Here is a 26236-nt window from a genome sequence, read left to right on the forward strand (position 1 = left end):
TTGTTCGGAAATCAGACTAGACTGGAAGGGCTGTGTGTTTTACAATGTATTTTCAGTAGTGGGGCTTGCTGCTTCAAGGGATAGTTCACCAAAAAATGAAAATTCTCTCACTTCGGTGGTTAAATCATATCTTCAGAAGTAATATAATAGTAAATTTAAGTACTTATTTTACTCCAACTCTCTACTTTAACTTTTACATCTGAAAGTCACGTGATGCCCGTTTAGTTACACTTTCACATCTGAAAGTGAAAATTTAGAGTAAAAAAATAACTTAAATATTGTTTTTCTCACCCACACCTATCATTTCGCTTATGAAGCTATGGATTTAACCACTGTAGTCTTATGGATTACTTTTACATTTCTTTTGTGATTTTTGGAGCTACAAAGGTCTGATCCACCATTCACTTGCATTGTATAGACCTACAGGGCTGAAATATTCTTCTAAAAATCTTCATTTGTGTTCTGCAGAAGAAAGTCATACATATCTTGGATGGCATGAGGGTGAGTAAATGATGAGAGAATTTTCATTTTTGGGTGAACTATCCCTTTAATAGCATATATCACAGCAGTAAACATTGTCTAAGAGTATTTAAATACGATAGTCCATCTGATTAGAAGGAAAATGTACTGTATGTTCAAGAATTGTTTAGAGAACTGAAAGTTGTGAAAATCATAGTTCCGGAACTGACTCTTGGTTCCCAACCAAAGACTGGACGCAATACACAGAGAACAAGAGTCCATGTGGTTTGATTTTTATCTTTTTTTTTTTAATTCCACTAACATGAAATCCAGATCCCTTCTCCCACCCTTGGTAACAAATAACAATAATGCTGAGTGTTCTGTATGAAAATTCCAAAGACAGCTTCTAAGCAGCCCGATCAGCCAACTCCAGTCAACCCTGATTAACTAAAGCCACATGCATTTTAGCAAGTATCAAAAGAGTAAACAAAAAACAGAAACTAAACAGATTTAGTAAGTAGTAGTACAAGTAAAACAAAATAATCCTAATAGAAAACAGTATTAATCAGATAAGCACATGAAAAGCATGACTTACTGTTAACAAGACGTTTATATCAAAGTTACAGTATAAGCCATGTGTCAAGTCTTTTTGATCTTAGGTCTGTGGTTGACATGGACAGATTGTACATTATTCACAGATGGGAAATCGAACACTTGAAAACTGAAGTAGAATGTCTTCCACAAGCCCAATCCGCCACAATTATCCTTTCATACTGACTTTTTGGTTCGTTTCCTTTGATTCTTTAGGAAAATGAAGAATTTAGTCTAAGCCACAAGAAACCTGATCACAATACGCTCCCCTAGCAAAACTCAAAAAAGGTTTCATACTCTCTCTCTCGCTCACTCACATACGCACTTACAACAAAGTTCAATGACGTTGTCACATTGGCTTCATGGTGACTTACATAAGTGATGCAAAAGCATGCCAGCCACCTTATGTACAAGCTCACATAAAGCCAACAAACTACAATGTGTTGTCCACCAAATCATGTTTAATAAACAAACAGCTGCTGTTTGCCCCCCAAACAAACACACATGTACACATACAGTCATGAAACAGTCTTTTCTTCACACTCTCATTTCCAAACACACATATAAATGACGGGCTGGTGAGTATGAAGCTGGAACTTTAAAGCGTCAGCATCATCTCTCGCTGTGCTGACTGAAAGGTTCATTGTAGAGTTGGCTTTAGTTTTCTCGTCCCTCCTCTGTGTCCTCACCGTCAGCCTGATTGTCAGAGGTCCACAGCTGAAAAACACAGGAGAACTGGTTAAGATTTTCACATTTATCCATCTAAACTAGTGCTGCTTATTTTGCACAAACAAACTCTATTGCGATAAATTGACCTATATCGCAATTTGAACTGCGATATAAACATTTAACATATCATAATGCTGCTGTTTAGATATCAAGCTTTAAGAACTAAGAGGCACATGAATTGAATTTATGTTGAAAATGCACATGACAGTGTCCTAACCAGGCAAGATGAGATAAAGCATTTTGTTAGTCCCTTGGTGGTAAAATTATAAGTAGCCCCGCCCACAGTGGAGTATGTGTAGTATAATACAGAAGAGTACGCCACCACTTCATTTTGAAGCACGCCACATTTGGAGATAAATAAATCACAGCCTTCTGCTTATTAATAACCACATGGGCCATATAGTTTTTGTTGTTATTGTTGTTTTTTTATTAACTTGAAATGTGCAACCCTAATCATAACCAATTTCTGACATTTTAAATATGAAAAAATTTTGTTATCACAGATCACTGCATCCTCAACGGAACAAATTTCAAAGAGCTGGGTGAAGAAGATGGCTGAAGAACTCACTGTCAGATTGTCTCTAAGTAGCTGCATGATCAGTGTGCTGTCTTTATACGAATCCTCGGTTAACTGGTCCAGCTCAGCAATGGCATCATCAAAAGCCTACATAAAAAACAGATCCATGGTTAAATAGATAGCAATGCTAAGCTTTAGGTCCAATCAAAATAAAAGCCGCATGTGTGTGTGTGTGTGAGCTTTGTGCCCATTCCAACCTTCTTGGCCAGTTCGCAGGCCTGCTCTGGTGAGTTTAGGATCTCGTAGTAGAAGACAGAGAAGTTGAGGGCCAGGCCCAGGCGGATGGGATGAGTGGACTGCATGTTGTCTTTACTGATGTCAAAAGCAGCCTGGTACCCTTCCTGAGACTTCTGGATGATATCTGTACAGAATACAAATAAGGCAAGCATTACTGTTACAATCGTTCATTTTTAGGTTTGGGGTTTGTTTAAAACACCCATTCCGTTATTGTGTTGGCGAGTAACTGCTCCAAATGATACAGCAGCGCGTGCATAAGCTTTCCGAGTCATTCAAATTGAACCGCGGACCGATTCAGATTGCTTTGCCATCACATGCGTCCAATTCGTTGTATAGAACCGACTCAAATGAGTGATTCATTTGTGAATTGGACATCTTTAGTTCGCATTCAAAACTGTCGTCAGTAGGGCTGCAACGGCACACAAAATTCACGGTTCAGTACATGCCCTGGTTTTGGGGTCACGTTTTGGTATGGTTTCAGTACAGCAGGGAAAAGAATCTTTCTTTAAATAATTTATTTTGAAAACACAGTGGCTGATGGGCAACAATTCTTATTGTGAAGGCTCATTTACTGTATACATGACTGCACTATGTATATTTCTTCAACAAATTTACAATATAAAACTTAAGAGCCTCTTATATGCACATTGTATAAAAACAAATAAAGTTAAAAAAAAGTGTAATAATAATAATAATTGTAACAAAATGAAGACGTTAGCAGTGCAGATTTCTGTCTTTTGCCTTTCAGCTCACCACTTGTACTTACCACTCAATTTTCAAGTTTATAACAGGGCTCAAGCACGTTAAGCGGATGCTTAAATTATGTGTTCTCGCCGACTGAGTGTGGTCGCATATCTACAGTAATAAATACTCCTATGGCGTTTGTTATCGCTTTAGCTCTGTCTGAGCTTGCAGCGAGAGGCTGCTTGAATGCTGTGGCGAGACTAACTTGCCCAGGCTGTTTATGATTTGCTCCCATAAGCTCAAGTGACACATATGGATGATGTCAAATGAGTCATCATGTAAGATGTGCTTCTAAAGACATACTCGAATTTGTTGAAACAGCCGACACACAGCCTTCATCCTGTTCGCTACTCATTGCCCACTATTACTGTAGTTTACTGCGAAACCTTAATGCTCCAAAACAACAGATTTTAGAGACGGAGGTGGGTCTTCAGTTTCAGGCTTAATTAAGTCCGACATATTTATATTTTGCTTAGTTCCATCACAGTTGGGAAAAATAGCAAGCTAGCTAGTATAAACTTCACGTGCATTTATCTGAACTGCAGCTTGTAGTGTACCGCCTGGCGCTTTGCTCTGTTAAGTTTTAATTCCGTGCGGTCCCATGTTGCTCCACAATCTTTTTTCATTTGAGTTCTATGCGGTTTGTGTTGTTCATTATATGTTGTTTTAATATTGATTACACGCATGCTATGATATGTAATCATTCATGTGACTGTGTGTATTGTACCGAAGGCCCTGTATCCATTCGGTTTGGCGCGGATACATGTATCGTTGCAGCCCTAGTCAACAGTAAACACTGTACATGGCATTATGTTGTGGTGTAGCTTTTTTCAACCCTGCGCTACTACCAAATCAATAAATTAGCTTCGCTACTGAAAAGCTACTTGATTTAAAAACTAGCCAAGCTACCACCTCACAACTCAGAAATGTAGTTAAGCTAAAAGCTTTGCTATTTGCCCATCTGATTACATTATACATTGGGGGGGACAGTAATGCTACTATTTTCATAACCCTGGAACTTTTCCAGTAACAAGCTACTTTGTCCAAGTAGTTCAAGTGTAATATGACAAAACACTACATTGTCACATTGTTTTGCACACTCAGCTGCCGATCAAACAGAGACATCGATCAAATGTGTTTACCTCTCTCTCTCTCGTGGGCAGTCCAAAACATTTACTAGTAAGTGAATCGATTTGTTCAGACGGTTACTGTAAATGAATCTGTTAAAATAATGGATTACCAATCCACTTACATCATTGGAAAATCCAACACATTTTAGTGACCTGGTTCGTTCGTATGGTTACAGTTAACCAGTTCAAATAAACGATTCACAAGAGCCCATGCATAGATGTTACTGTGCCTTCTTTGTTTGAAGTGAAATATTTAGATACAGTACCTGAAGCTGCTTATAACGGTTTTCAAATCAGTAATATAAACTAATGTGTTTTAATAGTTGTACTTAGTGTAAATTTGTATTTACACTAAATACCACCCTATTTGTTTAATGTCACCCTAAATGAGATTGACATTGTTTTTGTGCCAGATAAATTGTGTAGAACTTATCCTAGAATTAAATAATATAATTTGATAGTTATATTATTACAAGTTATTGCAAACATTATGTTTCTATGTATAATAGTTTCAGTGTAGTGTTTAAGTCTGCTAGAAGCCAGGACAGGCCAAGTGAGTCAAATCACAAAATAAAATGCCACTTGTGTTGATAAAATATTTTAAGTAATAATAAACACCAGTATAGAGTACATACATAATTTTAATTAATTAGTTTGTTTATTTATTTGGTTTTGTACTCAAATAAAAAGAGAATCACTGTAACAAGATTTCATGTTGAGCTCTGGAAGCCACTGCTTCTCCACAGCACACAATAGGGCTGTTAGTGTGTCATACTGTGATGCATTAAAAGCTTGCCTGTATTGATCTGTGCTTCGAGTGCAACACAAATGTTTGAAAAGGCGACTCTATAAGGATGAGCAGTAGTCATTGTTCATGTGAAGAGCTTTTGGAGACTGCTGAACAGTGGTGAAGGCAGTGCATATATTAATCCCACCCACAGGAGGTTCTGCCTACTGCCGACACCCAGCTGGACAACATGCGTGTGCCAGATGCTGTTGCCATGGCGATGATCAGGCTGCCCATTACACTGACAGTAGTAGGTCAGTGGCTGCTAATTCTCAGTTAGACACAAGCATTCCTTTTCTGTACAGATCTATGAAAAATAGTGATGCAACCATAGACCTTATTCACAGTAGCGGCATCTTTGATTTTTAACGGCAATGACAACGAGGCTGTGAGGGCTAGACTTAGTCTCATCAATGGCACACATGGTATCTGTATAAATCTGTATAAAGTTCCTGGATCCCATCTGATTTTCCATCTTGAGTTTTATTTGTCTACTGAGTGTTCTTAAAAAATATTTTTTCAATGTTTCGTCTGTGGAACGATCCTAAAACACTTTAAACTGCAGTACAGCCCATTGAAGAGACTGTACGTCTATCCCTCACAGCCTCGTTGTCATTCCCATTAAAAATCAAAGATGCCACTAGCGTGAATAAGGTCAACATTTTGGCTGTTATCAATAGCCGAAAATTCTTTTCACGGTATGGCCAAAAACAACATATGTTGATCGATGTTATAAATTTGTTTAGCCAGCTTTTAAACAAAGTATCACTCACACTTAGTGAAGTCACATACTTCAAATGAAAATGGGTATCAAAACTTTATTTACAGAAAAAAAAAATATGGAAAAGCATTTAGTACTTTTGATACCTAACATAGAAAAAGAGTATACTGCTTGAATTGGAAAAAATAAGTTCCATAAAATAAAAAATAAATAAATACATTGAAATACTTTATTTAAAATATCAGGATGGAAAAACCTTAAACTTAACCTTAAAACTACACAAACATGACTGATGTAGGATCTGCTGCAAAGCACGATCATGTCATTTCCACAGATGGTACTTTCAGCTGTATCTCTCAGATCATTTGCTCCTGTGCTGCCATAGAAACACACCAGGCTCTTAAAAATTCATCAAAGCCAGCAGGGAGCAGAAGAAAGCCTAATAAGCCCATGCATCTACTGGAAAGAGTGAATTATTACTTTGACAGACAGACCCACCTGAGCCAAAGACCACATGTGAAGGGAATTCCCTTATTAGTCAATCATTAATGATTAGAAAGAAGGTGCACTGTAACTAGCCATGTGCAAAATCTACATTTACAAAACAAGAGTTGTGGGTTGCCTGAAAGACTATTTGGTCCTAAGGAAACCCTGTATAATTACTGATCATACGCAGGTCTTACAGACATATACTGTAGATGCTACGCACAGCTGCCCTAACTGACAGAAATTCAACAAATATTCGAAACAATACTTTTATTGGGCAAAACTGTCATAGGCCTCAAAAAATGGATAATGCACAACAACAGAAACATTGCTCATTGAAGTCCGACAGTACTTTTCTTGAAATGTATTCCTGAAAGCGTTGAAGTGTAGGACTGGGTATCAATACAGATTTCATGATTTGATTCCGATTCACAAGTTCTAATGTCTATTTTGCTAACTTGAAAATTCTCAATATCAATTTCGATACCACAACAAAATACTAATTTGAGTACACATTGTTTCAAGTTCAAGTAATTATTTAAGACTATAAGGAATAGTTATAAGGAAAGCAAAAACCATTTAAACACCAAGAGTACAGAAAGGACAGACAGAATCATACCTACATGTGGGCAACTTAAGAGGCATAAAATGATATAACGTCACACAGGATGTCAAATTAATCTGCAAGCTGTTTGTGTCTCAAGAGCTTTTTAATGAACTAGGACACAAGACCTTCAGATCTCAACCTCCATTCTACAGCCTCATCTTCATTTCTAGAAAAATAATTAACGAAAACCAAAGCTGTGTTTCTCTATGGGTGATGTCTAACTCTATTAAGAAAGGGTCACTGATTGACCTCTTATTTTCAAACAATAAAAGTTAGGTAGAAGTTTCAAGGAACACTGACACTAGTGAGCTGCATTGCTGTCCTAACCAACATGGAACCTCATGACTGACTGATTTCAACTCCTCACATATAGTGCATGAAAGACACAACTAACAGTCACAGTTGATTTCAACAGTATGATGAAAGCATTTTGCTACACTTGAATTATAAAAATACACAGCACACAAAAACACTGGGGAAAATAGTGTATTTTAATAATATGGAACTGTTTTGAATAGGGATGAGACAATATCATTATCTCACGTTTCAGGTCGATGTACGATATCGATATAATCTCGATTAGATATAAATGGCACTTTAAAGACTAAGTATGACAGAATTTTTTTTTTTTTTTTGAAAGATGACTGAGCAAAATGCACATTATAATTTCTCATTAAAATAAAGTTATTTAATACAAAATATAAATGTTCAAAGTTTAAATAATAAGTTACTCATATACATTTCTCTCTCTCTCTATATACAGGTGCATCTCAATAAATTAGAATGTCGTGGAAAAGTTCATTTATTTCAGTAATTCAACTCAAATTGTGAAACTCGTGTATTAAATAAATTCAATGCACACAGACTGAAGTAATTTAAGTCTTTGGTTCTTTTAATTGTGATGATTTTGGCTCACATTTAACAAAAACCCACCAATTCACTATCTCAACAAATTAGAATATGGTGACATGCCAATCAGCTAATCAACTCAAAACACCTGCAAAGGTTTCCTGAGCCTTCAAAATGGTCTCTCAGTTTGGTTCACTAGGCTACACAATCATGGGGAAGACTGCTGATCTGACAGTTGTCCAGAAGACAATCATTGACACCCTTCACAAGGAGGGTAAGCCACAAACATTCATTGCCAAAGAAGCTGGCTGTTCACAGAGTGCTGTATCCAAGCATGTTAACAGAAAGTTGAGTGGAAGGAAAAAGTGTGGAAGAAAAAGACGCACAACCAACCGAGAGAACTGCAGCCTTATTATTGTCAAGCAAAATCGATTCAAGAATTTGGGTGAACTTCACAAGGAATGGACTGAGGCTGGGGTCAAGGCATCAAGAGCCACCACACACAGACGTGTCAAGGAATTTGGCTACAGTTGTCGTATTCCTCTTGTTAAGCCACTCCTGAACCACAGACAACGTCAGAGGCGTCTTACCTGGGCTAAGGAGAAGAAGAACTGGACTGTTGCCCAGTGGTCCAAAGTCCTCTTTTCAGATGAGAGCAAGTTTTGCATTTCATTTGGAAACCAAGGTCCTAGAGTCTGGAGGAAGGGTGGAGAAGCTCATAGCCCAAGTTGCTTGAAGTCCAGTGTTAAGTTTCCACAGTCTGTGATGATTTGGGGTGCAATGTCATTTGCTGGTGTTGGTCCATTGTGTTTTTTGAAAACCAAAGTCACTGCACCCGTTTACCAAGAAATTTTGGAGCACTTCATGCTTCCTTCTGCTGACCAGCTTTTTAAAGATGCTGATTTCATTTTCCAGCAGGATTTAGCACCTGCCCACACTGCCAAAAGCACCAAAAGTTGGTTAAATGACCATGGTGTTTGTGTGCTTGACTGGCCAGCAAACTCACCAGACCTGAACCCCATAGAGAATCTATGGGGTATTGTCAAGAGGAAAATGAGAAACAAGAGACCAAAAAATGCAGATGAGCTGAAGGCCACCGTCAAAGAAACCTGGGCTTCCATACCACCTCAGCAGTGCCACAAACTGATCACCTCCATGCCACGCCAAATTGAGGCAGTAATTAAAGCAAAAGGAGCCCCTACCAAGTACTGAGTACATATACAGTAAATGAACATACTTTCCAGAAGCCCAACAATTCACTAAAAATGTTTTTTTTTATTGGCCTTATGATGTATTCTAATTTGTTGAGATAGTGAATTGGTGGGTTTTTGTTAAATGTGAGCCAAAATCATCACAATTAAAAGAACCAAAGACTTAAATTACTTCAGTCTGTGTGCATTGAATTTATTTAATACACGAGTTTCACAATTTGAGTTGAATTACTGAAATAAATGAACTTTTCCACGCCATTCTAATTTATTGAGATGCACCTGTATATAAAAGGTCAAACAAATAAACCTTCTAAAATAGTGGGCTACATTCAGGCTGATCATGTGCAGAACAAGCAACAGAACTGAAAAGAACATGTCCTGAAAAAGTATATGAAAGTGTATATTTGATTTTTTAATAATGCAAGTGCACAAATGGTCAAAACACATCATCGTTTTGTGAATAAACTGTTTCCATCACCTTCATGCACATTTTAACTAATGCAAAACTCTTCAAAACTACTCTTACTTCTTCCTAGAGCATTACACTTTAAACAAATTTTGAGAGTTTATTCACATATCAAGCATTTCCATTCAGGATTTCTTACGTGCAATTTTAAAATGCACATAAAAATAGTTGGATGGAAACCCAGTTAGTGCCAGCTACAGTGCAAAATGGCTTTTTGTAAATCAGACAAACAAACAATAAAATAAGAATCTGCTGCACGAGAGCCGAGCACACTGCCCCTAAGCTATCAGTCCACATGTGTTCATTTAAAGAACTTGAACTTTTCTCTACTCCACACCATCCTCTGTAATTTTAAAGGCATATCATAAACTGTATAATTACAACATAATGAGCATTACGCTTATAAGCGGGGTTTCAATTGAAGCACTCTATTTTAGTCTATAACTACCGACTATCCGGTTCAATTATTACACGGGTCAACACAGTTTATTAAATGCGCTGTTGTTGTTTTTTTTCAGTATGGCTAACAAATAAAATTGTTAATGCATTTTCATTTACATTTTCAGGAAGATAATTATTTAACTAATATCTATTAAGCAACAGTTTTTTAATTATTGAAAAAGGCTGACATTCTAAAAAATAAAAATTGTCCTCATTTATGAGCTACCTAAGCTATAACTCAAATGCTGCCATTCATTTTCTGCATTGTTAGATTGCCTTCTACACATTAAAATGTACAAAATACAATACAAATAATAATATTAATAGTGTTAATCATAATAACTCACTTTCTTCACACTAAGAAATGGTGTCAAAACTGTCCCTTTGTGCCTCCTGGCAGTGATTTTGCGAAAGGGTCTTATGTGTTAGAATTTAAAGTTTTACCGCCACTTTAATCCACTCGATAGTAAGGGCCATTCTAGTTGGATACCTACTGTAGTAAACAGTGTAGAAAAAAGTGACAGATTTTGATGTTTGATAGGTAATTTCACATATGATCACATGGACAGAAAGCAGTGTTGCAAATTTCAAATATCAAATTTTGCCTCAGTGTGGTTCATCATATATTTTCGTTCACGATATTTAGAAATTTGACATATTGTACCATCCTTAGCTTTCTATGGATCCTTTTCTTTTCAGTGCTGAATATAATCAACATTTCCCTTGGCACTGTCTTGCAAGTAACTTTGCAGTTAGCTTGTTTCCATGCATGGGTGAGAAAAATATCAATATTTAAGTCCTTTTTTTCCTCAATAAATCTTCACTCTCACATTCTTCTTTTGTTTTTGGCGATTAACATTCTTTGTGCATATCGCCACCTACTGGTCAGGTCTGGTCAAAGGTGGAGATTTAGAGTGAAAAAGGACTTAAATATTGATCTGTTTCTCACCCACACCTATCATATCGCTTCAGAAGACATGGATTTAATCACGGGAGTCTTATGGATTACTTTTATTCTGCCTTTATGTCCTTTTTAAAGATTCAAAATTCAGGCCATCATTCACTTGCATTGTGAGGACCTACAGATCTAAAATATTCTTCTAAAAATCTTCATTTGTGTTCTGAAGAAGAAAGAAAGTCATACACATTTGGGATGGCATGAGGGTGAATACATGAGAATTTTCATTTTTGGGTGAACTATCCTTTTAAAAATGCTCTCTAGGTAGGCAGCTTAACAGGGTTTGTAGCAGAACATATTAGCTCAAAGACAAATAAATAAGTACAACTGTGAGTAAAACTATTATCAGATTCAGCCTCAAAATATTAAATGCAATAAAGATTGACAGCACTGAAGAGTGCTTACAGTTGTGCAAGATTATTCAATTAAATATTTTTATCAAAGAACATGACATTATTATTATTATTATTATACATTGTCAACAAATTCTAGAAATGAATACAGAAAATAAAGAATAAATAAAAATACAATAAATAGCTTAATAAACATCAGTGCTGTATGTTTAGTATGTCAAATGCTGACCATTAAAATAAAGAATAAATAAAAATAAACAGCTAAATAAACATCAGTACTGTTTAGTATCAGTCAAATGCTGACCATTAAAATAAAGAATAAATAAAAATAAACAGCTAAATAAACATCAGTACTGTTTAGTATCAGTCAAATGCTGACCATTAAAATAAAGAATAAATACAAATAAAATAAATAGCTAAATAAACATCAGTATTACTGTTTAGTATCAGTCAAATGCTGACTACATTAATACTGCCGAGTCAAGATAAACAGCGGCAGCGGTTGCTATGCAAGTTCAGGGGAAAGTTTCAACGGTGGAAAACCAGACTTTTAAATATTACATTTTATAAATGCAACGACTGGAATTGTTCGGTTGAAGGGGGTACCAAACTGTGAATCCTGAACAAAACAGTTTGGTGAATACATGTTTACACATTAGCTTCCACTCAACTGACAACAATGAAAGTAGCTACGTGGTTAGCTAGTTAGCTAGCTGTAAGCTCGTTGTCACGGAGAGTAAAAGACAGACATTGTTTATTTTACTTTCCAGCATTGTCTCTCATCAACTAGGTAATAACATAGCATGAAATCAACACTCAACAGACACAGTCCACCACCGCACCGTTGTCTGCTCAGCTGCAAAATTGGTAAACATATACACCGATACGATATATTGGTGAAACGCTAATATCGGCCGACCGATATATCGGTCAGGCACTAATATCAACATATCGCGATGATGATCCACTTTTCTTTCACGGACATGCTGGGTGTCTCACATACATTTGGCGCAGTTACATTCGAGATCCAATAATGAAACTGTGACGTATCACAATATATTGAATCGTGACATATTTATCGTGATACGTATCGTATTGGAAGCCTTTGGCGACACCCAGCCCTAATTTTAAGGCATCATAGGTGAGCTGTTTCAATAGGAAGGTACTAACATTATGCTGCCCTCTAAGATACCTTGTTTAGGCCAAATACTAAGGCAGAACTGCATGTATCCTTCTCAGATAAGGCAATCCTAGAATTCACTGCAACAACCTCTGATAAAATTTTTGATTGAATAGTTCAATTAAAGTTACATTTTTCTAGGTGTTCAAAATCAGCCACTTAGGAGATTCCATTTCAGTTCTGATGCTCCCTTAGACCACATCCACACTAATCCATTTTCATTTGAAAATGCATTGATTTTGCGGTTTATACCTCTAATCCACACTGAAACACTGTTTTCCTCCACCAAAAAGGACACTTTCAAAAACACTCTCCATAACTGCATACTTAGAAAATTAGGACATCAGGAAATTGAAGAGTTTTCCAACTTAATTGGATTTGTGTAGACGTGACCTTAGATGGCAGCTGTCTACAAAGGAGGCTCACTATAGGTTTTGGAACAGCTTAAGTATTGTAAGTGTAGCCTAAATTATTATTATTTTTTTTTTACAAAGAGATATTTTGTGGAACAATCACTCAATAATCTGCTATTAAGGGTGTGGAAGCACAAGTTATGACCTGTTCCATTGGCACACGTCAAACCCAAAAAATATTTGTCTATGTGTGTGTGACAGAGGTGTGGCTACAAAGCTGGCAGGAAGATATATCGTACGAAGTCTCATGTGCTGAGGACATGTTGAAGATCACAAACTAGGTCTCGTAATTTGGAATACATTACATTATTCTTGCAAGGGGAAAAACAGATGATAATTTTCAAAGAGTATAACAATCTGATTTGGATCTGTTTCTTAAAGGGTTAGTTCACCCAAAAATGAAAATTCTCTCATGATTTACTTACCTTTAAAGGTGCTGTAAGCGATTTTAGCATTCTGAAGCTTACATGTGACTGAGCTGCTGAATTAGCCATACCCCCTCATTCCAAAACCCTGCCCTCCAAAGATAATTTTGAGGCCAAAACAGAGCAAAAGAGCAGCATTGTTTGTTCCTGTGGCTGTCAAATTCAACAGTGGCACAATAGCGCCCTCAACTGACAAACATTAAGAATCATAGCCTCAAAGATCTGCTTCATTTGAGAACAAGCACAATGGTTGACAGGTGCAATGTGTCAATGTCTGCGATCCGTGGACACGTTTTTGTTTTGTTTACAAAGCCTACAGCTGTCACAGAGACCGGTGCGATATCTCAGGACACTTATTTCAGTAATATCTTTAAGGGAGTAGGAAAATTTTTTGCATAATTTTTCCATAAAAAAAAAAACAAAAAAAAAAAGAAAAATCGCTTACAGCACCTTTAAAGAGGCCCTATTATGCTTTTTGGGATTTTACCTTTCCTTTAGTGAGTAACATAGCTGTTTGTGCATGTAAACGGTTTGCAAAGTTACAAAGCACAAAGTCCAAGCAAAAGGGAGTTATGCTTTCCCACAGACAACACTGCTCTAGAACTACAAGAAACGGCTGGATTTTAGTCCAGCCATTTCTTCCGTAAAGTATCTACATCACTATGTAATACATTTGCATAATGCCAGCCTAAGTGCTACTTTGGCCCACCCTCAAACAAACATAGTTATAGCAGTGGCCAGGATGAGTTGGGTTAGTGTTGTCGCCATGTCAAGAAGATGCTGTTTTCTTCACTGCAAAACCTCTTTTTTTGGACTTCCAAAGGCAGACGAATTGAAGAATCAGTGGTTCAAATTTATTTGAATTATTCAGCAGTACAACCACAACAAATGCCAGATTTTCAAGACGGTTACTCCTGAAAGATGGCCAACTTTTATCTACAATTGTGTAGAATTATGCAGATTGTATGCAATTTATTTTTTACTCAAACCTATCGATTTGCTATAGAAGACATTAATTGACTGACTGGAGTTGTGTGGATTACATTTATGCTGCTTTGCTGCTGACTTTTGGACCGTCAAACTGCCAGCAGCCTGATGGCACCCATTTACTTGCATTGTATGGACAAACTGAGCTGAAATCTGCTTATAGAAATCTTCACTTCAGTTCTGCTGAAGAAGGAAAGTCATACACATCTGGAATGGCTTAAAGGTAAGTAAATCATGAGAGGATTTTCATTTTGGGGTGAACTAACCCTTTAAATCAAAATGTAGGGTATTAAATAAAGAGAAATTACTATCCCCAGCATGGGAGATTTTGGATTCCAAAGGTCCGCAGATACTCACTGGTTTTCTCTTCTCCCGTGGCGACCTCTGCCAGGTAGCGGTAATAATCTCCCTTCATCTTCAGGTAGAACACCTGGCTCTCTGCCGGAGAAGTTTTGCGGATCAGAAACTTGTCCAGGAGATGCTGAGGATGAGAGACACACATGCATGTGAACACCCACACAGCTTCAGTCTAAGTTGGACAGTAACAGAGACTAAAATGCAATAAGCTGATGGCATTCCAGCATGTTATGTCTATGTATGAGCCAACTTCAACCCATTACCCTCCTAATGCCAACATTAAACATCACATTCTTATGAAGGCAGTCTAAATAAAAGCTGGAAAATGAGAGTAATGTCATTCATGCAAAGCATAACATTCCATGTTCCACCACTGCAAGATGCCTCGAGTAACAATCCAACTAAAAAGTCCCAGTAAAGAGGGAGGGAAATGGCCCTGTCTGATTCATTAAAGCCTTATCCAGTAGCACTGAGTGAGTCTCACTTTCAGCTTCCTAAGAGAAAAAAACCACTCAAACAACAGACCCCATTGTTTTGCTGATCTAGTGGTGGGAATACAGTTTGGTGCAAAACCAGTGAATTAGAACCGGTTCTTGATTGCCAGCCCTAGTTCTGGCTAATGCCAGAAATACCAACTAGTTTGCAGTAAGTTACTCACACTATCCAATATAACGTGTATTCCTCTGCAATGTTTATAATGCCCTACAGAAAGCTCACCAGCACGTCTTTGCAGATGGCCTTCAGCTCTGTCTCAATCTTTTCCCGGTACTCTTTAGCCATCTGCTGTTTGTCGCTGCCCTCAGTTTTCTGCTCGATGCTGGACACCACCCTCCAGGCAGACCGGCGAGCGCCCACAACATTCTTGTAGGCCACAGAGAGCAGGTTCCTCTCTTCGTCGGTCAGTTCCTCTCCAAGCTCCGTCACTTCTTTCATGGAGGCGGCCATGTCATCGTAGCGTTCGGCCTGCTCAGCCAGTTTGGCCCTCTGCACTTGTTGGCTCTTGTCCATGGCTGCTTGATTCTACAGGAACAACACAGAATTTCAGTTGGAAGTCAAAAATCAATGTTTCAGAAGATGTTAGAATGTCACAGAGGTATCACACTGCGGCACATTGCTAATTGGGCATCTTAATTGCACAATTACATCAAGCAAACGCTTCACTGGCTAAAAAATAAAATCAATAAAAATAAAACAAATAAGAGAGAGCAAAGGTGCACAGGTTTTTACAGATCCACTTGGAAACAACTTCCAAGCTTCAACACTTCTTAGAAAATTTCTGAACCACTAGCACCACCAAACGGATTGCAAAAACAATGACAGAAAAGTAATGTTTTCCCGAATTCTTTGCTGAATACTTCCCCCATCCGCTATTGGTCGAACAAACCCCCAAAATTCATGCCATTTGTTGAGCCAATTTTGTTGTGTTGCTCAAAATTACAAAGCAATGTTTTAATAGTGTCTCAGAGTCATCAAATGGCTTGCTTATAGTCATCTCAGCATATTAAGATGGGTTAGGAGAAATTATTTTAACAGAAAAAAATGACACACATCAGCTTGTGAAACCAGTACTTTTGCGCAGACATAATTTCTGATCACAAAGACTATACACATTTCTGTGAATTTTTTTCAGCGTTTTTACAACCATTCATGGAGACTGGAAAGTAGTGACCGACTGAAATGGGTTTTTTAATGGCTGATTCCGATATCAAGAGAGAAGGGTGGCTGATAAAATGCCAATACATATATCACATCACACAATTTAATATGGTAGTAAATGACGTACATAAATTGTTAAAATTTGTATTAACTTTTATTTAGCATTGTTTTTACTCCAAAACTAAATTTTGTAAGATAAAAAAGATTAATATTAAATAGAGATTTTTTTTTTTTTTTTTAAGATTTAGACGGTAGACAGAAGCTTCTCTTGGTTTGTTTAGTCATCTAGGGCTGGGGATATGGCTACAAAAATTATATTTTGATATATTTCAGCTTATTGATGATATTCGATTTTTGGTAAACCCTTACTGAGCACTTTATTAGAAACACTATACTAATACTGATAGGGCTCCCTTTGCTCCAAAACAGCCTCAATTCTTCGTGGCATGGATTCCACAAGATGTTAAATATTCCTTTGAGATTTTGGTCCATGTTGACATGATTGCATCACGCAATTTCTGCAGATTTGTCAGCTGCACATTTATGCTGCGAATCTCCTGTTCAACCAAATCCCAAAGGTGTTCTATTGGATTCAGATCCGGTGACTGGGAAGGCCACTAAAGGAACTCATTGTCATGTTAATGAAACCAGTTTGAGACGACTTATGCTTTGTGACATGGTGCAGTATCACACTGGAAGTAGCCATTAGAACATGTAAATTGTGGCCATGAATGGTTGCACATGGTCAGCAACAATCCTCAAATAGACTGTGGCATTCAAGTGATGACTGATTAGTATTAACAGGCCCATGTTTCAACTTTAGTTTTGGTCAGGTTTACATTTACACTGTTGTTTTGGAACTTCTGTACTTTATTTTATATATTTTTATAATAAATTAAATATAATTAAAAAACATTTTTTAATACATTTATATTATATATTATGAAATAGTCAATAGTCAGTTCTGTCCTAATTTCTTCACTTTCACATGTTTTTTAATGCTCTTTGATTTAACCCACTAGGCCTTTTTTCTTATGAAGCAAAATCTTTGAGATTTCATTTCATAATTTTATCACTCCACAGAAATAGAGCAAGCGTGTGTCTCCTCCTCTGTGTCACTGTGACCAGAGACATTTGTCATTACATGATTTAAAGTGAAGCCGGAGCATTTTGCACTCACTATCAAAGTTTATATTTGTTCATTTATATCTTCGTGTGAGTCTGCTAAAGGCACACGCGTCAGAGCACGTTAGAGAAGCGGTTCATGAGCTGCTGGTTGACATCCGCAGTGCAGCTCAGTGACGCTCTGAGATCAACTGAATGAAACACAAACGTGCCATTGACGACATTTAGCCTATATATTCACTTAAAATTCCTTTATTTGGGCATTAATATGTGACTGGAATTGGAAGTACACAATAATCGGGGTTCTCAAATAACCACAGTTAGATCAAATAACCGTGACCAGATGATTATTTAATAATTGCGACAGGCCTACTCGGCAGAAATCGAGAATCATCAAACCAGGCTACGTTTTTCCAGTCTTCAACTGTCCAGTTTTGGTGAACCTGTGCCCTCTGCAGCCTCAGCTTTCTGTTCTTGGCTGACAGAAGTGGAACCCAACGTGGCCTTCTGATGTTGTAACCCATCCGCCTCAAGGTTTGACCTGTTGTGCATTCTGAGATGATATTCTTCTCACCACAATTGTACAGAGCAGTTATCCGAGTTGCCATAGACTTTGTCAGTTCAAACCAGTCTGGCCATTCTCCTTTGACTTCTGTCATCAACAAGCCATTTCTGTCTGCAGAACTGCAGCTCACTGGATGTTTTTTGTTTTTGTCACCATTCTGTGCAAACTCTAGAGACTGTGTGTGAAAATTCCAGGAGATCCGCAGTTACAGATATACTCAAACCAGCCCGTCTGGCACCAACAATCATGCCAAAGATCACATTTTTTTACCCTTTACACTGCTGCCACACGATTGGCTGATTAGATAATCACATGAATAAGTAGATATACAGGTGTACCTAATAAAGTGGCCGGTGAGCATATATATATATATATATAGTATTTAAAGCATTTTCAGTTTTCGGCCAAAAATTTTCATTTTGGTGCATCACTAATTTTTTAGTGTAAGCCTCTCTTTTGCTTGTGCCTGGACAGTTAGAGCAGCTGTTAATATGGTTACAGATGGTGGCTGCGTGGTGCTTGGCCAGGTGTTGCGGACTGAACATGAACTTTCAATTCACATGAAACTGAGGCTTAAACACACAAACTCCAAAACATGACAGGAATTCAATCTACCAGACTCGTGTCCACCGAAAAAGCGACTTAAAATCGGCTGTGTGGGAGCATTTGAATGACTGACTTAAGACGATGGATGGAAAACATGCTGACAGAAGTCATATAAAGTTACACATCCTACAAATGTGACAAGATGTTTTACTTCGTCATCCAACAACCAACTAGTGAGTTTAATATTTTTAGCTTTGGTGCTTTTAAAAGAATGAATTGAAAGATGCAACTTTATTGTAATGTTTAAGCGTGCTGACAGTGCACATTTACATGTAGTTACTATTGGATCTTAAATCATCCTCATTATTTAAAGCATTGCTTGAGTACAAATTCACCGCATTCAACAATGTCAATTTTAGTCAATATAGGACTTTAAATAGCCTGCTTTAAGTAATGTTCCCGTTATTATGCATAGTCCACATGTTTATTTGTGAGATTTTGTGGACAGATTAAAGGACAGTATTTTGAAGTCTGTTGTCGATTCTTTATGTTGGGGTGTCTGACAAACAATGGATCGCTTTAATAAACTGTTGCAGAAGAAAGAAATGTTGTATGCCATAACCTAAATGTTGTGCACCCACAATAATCTTAGTTATGCAGTTCTGAAGCAACTCCAACCACTCTACTTACATTGAAGTGCATTTTGCACCCAGGATGCGGATAAGCATTGTTGCATCTCTTATTATATACCTTCTATTCATTTATTGTGCATTTAGAAGTTTTCCTTTTGTATGGCTTCGCTTAGAGTCCATATATCCCTAAGAAACGTCTCCACTTACACATTCAATTGTGATATAATATGCCTTTTTTGCCTCAGTGCTATTGCATATAAAGAAAATTTGCAATTTATCATAAAACCTGTTAACCACGATTTTTTCTCAGATGGTAATCTAACCATCAAAATCTCACATTGCAGCATCCCTAGCTTGAATAAAGTCTATTAGAAACCTCGTCGAATCTGTGGTAAGGCGGAAATGCGTCACAGTCTGTTAAAAGGATCCATTAGTTGTGTTTGTTTATGCTGGAGTTTTATTGTGGTATCTTCAAATGGTACATGACAACAAAATTAACAATGGTTGGTTCCTGTCTGTGTTGGTTAGATGACTTTTCCTGTCTAATGCCAAAGCAGGACAGAAGCAGTGCGTTTTTTTTTCCGCCGTTCATGTTAACAAATTAGTGCATTTATATCAGAAGCGAGGCAGAAGTGCAGAAGCTGCTGATAGACATCATGAAGATGAGCAGACTTGGAAAAAAAAAAAAATACATTGCACAGAATAAGCATGTATTAGTAGTCTAGTGTGTATTTGTATTAAATCACAGCTCACAGGAAAACAAAATCAAATTAAACAAATTTAAACAACCCAAAAACAAAATGTAATTATCTTTTTTTTTTTTTATCCCCTTTTCTCCCCAATTTGGAATGCCCAATTCCCACTACTTAGTAGGTCCTCATGGTGGCACGGTTACCTCAATGGCAGAGGACAAGTCTCAGTTGCCTCCGCTTCTGAGACAGTCAATCCGCGCATCTTATCACGTGGCTCATTGTGCATGACACCGCGGAGACTCCCAGCATGTGGAGGCTCATGCTACTCTCCGCGATCCATGCACAACTTACCACGCACCCCATTGAGAGCGAGAACCACTAATCGCGACCACGAGGAGGTTACCCCCATGTGACTCTACCCTCCCTAGCAACCGGGCCAATTTGGTTGCTTAGGAGACACTCAGCACACCCTGTAACTCGAACTCGTGACTCCAGGGGTGGTAGTCATCGTCAATACTCGCTGAGCTACTCAGGCCCCTAAAAATGTAATTATCTTAATTATTTAGCTTAAGCAGACATGAGGTTTTATCATTTAAAACTATAGTATACTACAAGTTGAAGCCTTAAACTAAATAAAACTGCCCTATTATATACTATTAAATAGAGCGCATGTCTAAAGGGTTAACAGCAATACCCATACACACAGACCAGCCTGCTGCCAAATGTAAAAATGCACACGACACCATGTGTGGTTGGTAAATTCAAAACTTACCTCGCTTGTATTAAAGTGCTCCATTACTCTCAAATTTTTATAAGGATTAATTACCCAAGGAAAAAACGTGGGACGTTGTACCTGGCTGTTTGTGAAGATGGTGAGTTAACATTCTTGGAAGTGCATCCATTTTGTGAGGAATGTACTCAACACTTAAGTTTTGGCTTAAGTTTGAACAAAGAGATATCGCTATTCAATGGTTGAGCATAATTACTTATTTCTGACTGTATTATTAAGGTATTTAATTGTGACTGAACCAGATTGAGTGATCAAACGTCTTCTGTTGTGCAAAACAGCATTCCGGCTCATCGTCTTCACCCTTCCACTAAATAATGATGTTTAAAAATGAGCAGATCTCATTGTGTTTACACTAAATAATTCTATAAAACTGCATTAGTTTACACCAGCATCACAATATGATTTCATGACGACCACGTTTGTAACACATCAAAAGCTCACTCCTGATAACCATTTAACAACTTGATTTTCTGTATAGAGCGCAGCAGTTTCTGACGAAGAAATGCTGCTGGTGTAAAAGCACATACGTTGTTTGCAATGAAATGGTTGTGACGCACTGCTTCACGCCTGTTTCACACTAGATGCGTTGCAGTGCTTAAGCAGTGCAGATGCGGTGCGTAGGCAGAAGTAGCACGTGCTTGATTGTGCTTTCACATAAGACATGTTCGCAGTGTGCAACTGAACCGCAGCTTCTGTATACCACAAATACAACAATGGGTTCGCCATTATTTTGTGTAGTGCGAGTTGTTGACAGAAGAAAGGTTATCGCACTGTATCTGTTGCTAAGGTTACGAAGGAGGACGAGATGCAGACTTTGGGTTCACTCAGTCAACCAGCGCAGGAGAGAATTTGGTACATATTACCATCTTGTCTCAGAACTTCGCCTTGACCATGACCAGCACCTGAAGTACTTCAGGATGAATGCAGAGCAGATGGATCATGTTCTTTCTCTGGTTGGAGCCGACAACACAAGGCAAACAACAACTTACCTTGTGTCCATCGAACCCAAGCAGAGGCTTGCCGTTACACCGAGGTCAGGACATGCTGAGTTATATATTTTCTTTAAAAATGCCAGATAAAATACACACGTATTACAGTAAATGATTAAATAGATAGCTGTGGGGCCTGGAGCTCAGCAAGTAAAGACGCTGAGTACCACACCTGGAGTCACAAGTTCGAATCCAGGGCGTGCTGAGTGACTCCAGCCAGGTCTCCTAAGCAACCAAATTGGCCCGGTTGCTAGGGAGGGTAGAGTTACGTTGGGTTAACTCCCTCATGGTCACTATAATGTGGTTCTCACTCTTGGTGGGGCACGTGGGGAGTTGTGTGTGGATGCCGTGGAGAAAACCGTGAGCTTCCACACGTGCTAGAATATGAATCACCAAAAACACAAGAAGAAGAATATGAAGGTGATCTGTTTCTCATCCACACCTATCACATCTCTTCTGAAGATACTGATTTAACCACTGGAGTCTTATGGATGACTTTTATGCTGACTTACGTGATTTTGTTTAGCTTTAAAATGTTGCCACCCATTCACTTGCATTGTATGGACCTACAGAGCTGAGAAATTCTTCTAAAAATATTCATTTGAGTTCAGCAGATGAAAGTCAGTCATACACATCTGGGGTGGCATGAGGGTGAGTAAATAATGAGAATTAAAATTTTTGGGTGAACTATCCTTTAAGGGCTCTTGTCAAATCTGGATGAATTTGTCAATAAGAGAGGTTTGGAAACATTTCTAGTAATTATTACAGTGAAAACATGAAAATGTCCCACAAGGACATTATATATAATGCTGAAATATAAACCAAAGCAAGATCATGTTTTAGTAATGCTACTTTGCTATTTCACAGCTTTTAAAATCCTGAGTGGATACTTATTTCAGTGTAGTAACAGTTTTCAGTGTCAAAAGGATTTAGATCATTAGTTCTGTACAGCAGTACTGCCGCTCTCTAAATGCAGAGTACGCAGCCTACGTAGGGCACCAACCCCAGTCGTGGAACACTCACTGTGTCTGAAACCGCCCCCTATCCACTATTTCGAGTGTCTGCCATTTTGTAGGATTGTCTGAATTCTGAGTGAGCCACTCGTTCCTTACTTTTGTTCACTCATTATTACCCACAATGCACTCTAATTTAGAGTGTACATTTGATGTACACTTGACGACAGTTAATTGTCCACAAGCCTCCACGGGGAAGACGTACGAGCTGGGAGTTTATTGCTTCCTTCACTCCTGCAATGTTTTCTTTCATGCTGAATGTATTAAATTACTTTTTGACAAATCATTACTTGATTAAAATAACATAAAATATAGAGAGGCAAAACATACAGATACATTTTAAAACGTGCTCTTTATTTGATCAAATGTGTTTACTCTTTATATTAACACACAGTATATATTAAAAATGACAAACAGAATGAAGATTTATTGTATTAATATATTATTTAATAAGAATAACAAGTAAGGCCCAAGTATTTTAAAAGTTCATATGTGATGTTGTTTTCTGCTCCGACACTCGGTGTATACGTCAGCGTCCAAATTCACTCACTCATTTCATTCACTCACTGCTGAGATATAGTGCACTAACTTCCATTCACTATATAGGAAATAGTGAACGAGTGAACGATTGCGGACACAGCCACTCTCTTCAACATACGATCGGCTCGCACCCGCACATCTCTCACGCGCGCTTCACGCACCTCGCTGTGCATGCGCAGAAATGCTGTCTGTTCGCGCTCCAGTTCTTTACGCGAACAGCACTTAACTTGGATGTTTACATGGATTTATAGTTAATCCGCCTGAAGTAGCTGAGATAGCTTCCAGTACCTCTGCAAGGGCACGGGGTAAATGCGTAAATACTGCTCATGACATGCGGGACAAAGCACTGATATATTGCTGCGCTGATTTAAAAATGTACACTTAAAAACTGATGTCATAAGAGCCCAGTTACATTATCACCCTGAAAATGACCATCACCATGACACAGAAAAGCCCGTGTTAGCATTAGAGCCAAAACTTACCTCAGCGTGCTGCCTTAAATTGGAGCTTTGATTTTAATCTTGAAATATCCGCTTGTCTTGGTGTTAAATGAAGGCATTGCATGACAAAACTATTCTTTTTTTCACTGTGCGGAGCGAAGAAAGTGTTTCACTTTGAAGAGTTTGATGCTGCAGCAGTGATTGAGTGACAGTCTGTGACAGTACGCGCAGCTCTGTGAACTTCCGCTCTCGTAAAAGTCCCATTCAATAATCTCTCAATAAATTACGCATTCATTCAAATTAAACACAGTAATGTAACAACAGGAACGCTGCCCACTGTAAAGAAGTTTCATTAGAAATGTACTTGAGTGAGAGTAAAAAGTACCCACTTTTAAACCTACTCTAAAAGTAAAAAAGAAAAAAAAGTAAAAAAGTTACTAAAGTAAATGTAGCACGTTACTACCCACCTCTGTATAAAAATATATGGATTTCAAACTAGTTAATCATGAGATGACCAGTGAAAATCAAATGCTCTTACCACAGGTGCACAATACACCTCCTACTTGTTCCAGTATAATATATACATATAAATACATATGTATACATATATACTGCATATATGAATTTTTTTTTTTTACTAACTTTAAAAACCCCAAAACGTAAGCACTCTGCATATGATACATGAGAGCACATGAGTGAAAATGCGGACATGACTTCGACCACGCCCAGTCCACTGCACCGCAGTGTTAGAAGGCACCTCACTCCTTATGGATCATCTCCAGTCTGATGTATAAAATCATCACGGCCCTTCCGGGAATGTGTCCGTACGAACTGTTCCCGCCCTTCTCGCGCGTGTCCTCACTATCTGCCGTTACCTTTCAAGTGTCCGCTTTGTGTCGAAAATACTACAACGAACTGGAGGTTTATTTGCACCGCTTACCTTGCAATGGCCATTCAGACGGGGAGAATGTTTTAAATTGCGCTGACAAGAACCAAAACACCTTTACATTTCCATTGGCAAATTAATATTGACACATTTTCGACACCTTCTTCTGACAGGAACTCCATAGAAGTACAGCAGGGAGGTAAACGCCCTACTTTTTTCCTAATGTGCCAGACATGAGCTAGCGTGCCAGATATTCTCGGAGAATAAGCCCTAACACGATAAATCGCCATTTTACACTCATATTCTTATTCGCACATGGTAAAACACACAGACGAGTGATATTTCTTTGCGGAGGAGGATTGTCGACTCATCCTTCCGTTGTCTGGTGGCAGTTTGAAACGGGTTATAGCACTATCAGGAGCGAATACTCGGAAATAACACTTATTATTATATGTCATAACAACCCGGGTTGCATGTCAGAAGTAATTTATAGCGAACTTCTCATGTTCGTGCAATCCGCTCTGACTTAACGTCATTTAGTCTTTTCTGAAGCAAAACGAAGAATCCCTGTTGAATGCAGCTATTACAAACCATTTACTTCGCATTAAATAATCAAAATAGACTCAGAATAAAGAAATACAGCTCATATTTACGCAACAACACAGAGAAGAGATGAATGAAGCGAAAGTAAACTGACCTGTGTGTGAGAGTGATCGCTCAATCTCCGGTTGCACCGCTCAGCTGCAGCTCACTGCCGAGTTCCCGTGCGATCCACGGGGTTTCCCTCCCACTCACACACTCTCGCAGCAGGGACTGGGCAGGGGCCGTGACGTCAACCGCTGCCAAGGCAACCGCGCTTTTGATTGGCTGGAGCGAGAACCTGAGCGTGATGGATGATTGCAATCTTCTTAAAAATATTTATTATAGTACTTTATTATTATAATATTTTTCTTATAGTTTTTTCTCTCTCTCCAGTATTTATGATTAAATGGATAGAAAACAAACCAATTTTATTTTTTTGTGTGTGGATTTTCTCCCCAATTTGGAAAGCACAATTCCCAATGCGCTGTTAGTCCTCATGGTGGTGTAGTGACTGTCTCAATCCGGGTGGCGGAGGACGAATCTCAGTTGCCTCCGCGTCTGAGACCGTCAATTCACACATCTTATCATGTGGCTTGTTGAGCGCCTTACCTTAGATAGCAGGTGTGGAGGCTCCTGGTTTTCTCCGCGGCATCCACGCACAACTCACCACACGCCCCACTGAGAGCAAGAATCACATTATGAGGAGGTTAACCCAAGGTGACTCTACCCTCCCTAGCAACCAGGCCAAATGGTTGCTTAGGAAGCCTGACTGGAGTCACTCAGCACACCCTGGATTTGAACTTGCGATTCCAGGTGTGGCAGTCAGCGTCTTTACTGGCTGAGCTACCCACGCCCCAAACAAACCAAATCTTGCAAAATTATTTCACGCCTGTAGAAATGTGTAAATACAAAAGGGTCCAAATTTGATTAGTTCACCCCTCACTATTGTTTTCATTTATATTTCTTTGTATTGGTTTCTGTACATTTAAAATAATATTCCGGGTTCAATACAAGTTGAGCTCAATCTACAGCATTTTTGGCATAATGTTGATCACCACAAAAAAAAAAAAAA

General features: G+C 38.3%; 1 protein-coding gene across 1 annotated transcript; it reads right to left on the reverse strand.

Moving 5' to 3' along the window:
- Positions 1-1491: 1491 nt before the first annotated feature.
- On the reverse strand, positions 1492-25447 carry ywhaz (tyrosine 3-monooxygenase/tryptophan 5-monooxygenase activation protein, zeta polypeptide). The gene is made up of 6 exons (XM_051663297.1): positions 25280-25447; positions 15426-15728; positions 14709-14832; positions 2554-2717; positions 2348-2443; positions 1492-1767 (listed from the first exon to the last, which is right to left on the reverse strand). The coding sequence occupies exons 2-6, from the start codon at positions 15714-15716 to the stop codon at positions 1708-1710; spliced, it is 735 nt and encodes a 244-aa protein (XP_051519257.1). The 5' UTR covers positions 15717-15728; positions 25280-25447; the 3' UTR covers positions 1492-1707.
- Between the last annotated feature and the right edge of the window lie 789 nt (positions 25448-26236).

This window comes from Myxocyprinus asiaticus, chromosome 30 (assembly GCF_019703515.2).
Source record: "Myxocyprinus asiaticus isolate MX2 ecotype Aquarium Trade chromosome 30, UBuf_Myxa_2, whole genome shotgun sequence".
Lineage (NCBI taxonomy): Eukaryota > Metazoa > Chordata > Actinopteri > Cypriniformes > Catostomidae > Myxocyprinus > Myxocyprinus asiaticus.

What these genes read in the sequence shown, in the direction of transcription:
- ywhaz (XM_051663297.1), bottom strand. Translation starts at nt 15,716, where the DNA reads ATGGACAAGAGCCAACAAGTGCAGAGGGCCAAACTGGCTGAGCAGGCC. An exon ending in CCTGCGAACTGGCCAAGAAG is followed by an intron (nt 2,444 to 2,553) that starts GTTGGAATGGGC and finishes TTTTTTATGTAG; the next exon opens with GCTTTTGATGATGCCATTGC. An exon ending in TACTTAGAGACAATCTGACA is followed by an intron (nt 1,768 to 2,347) that starts GTGAGTTCTTCA and finishes TGTGTTTTTCAG; the next exon opens with CTGTGGACCTCTGACAATCA.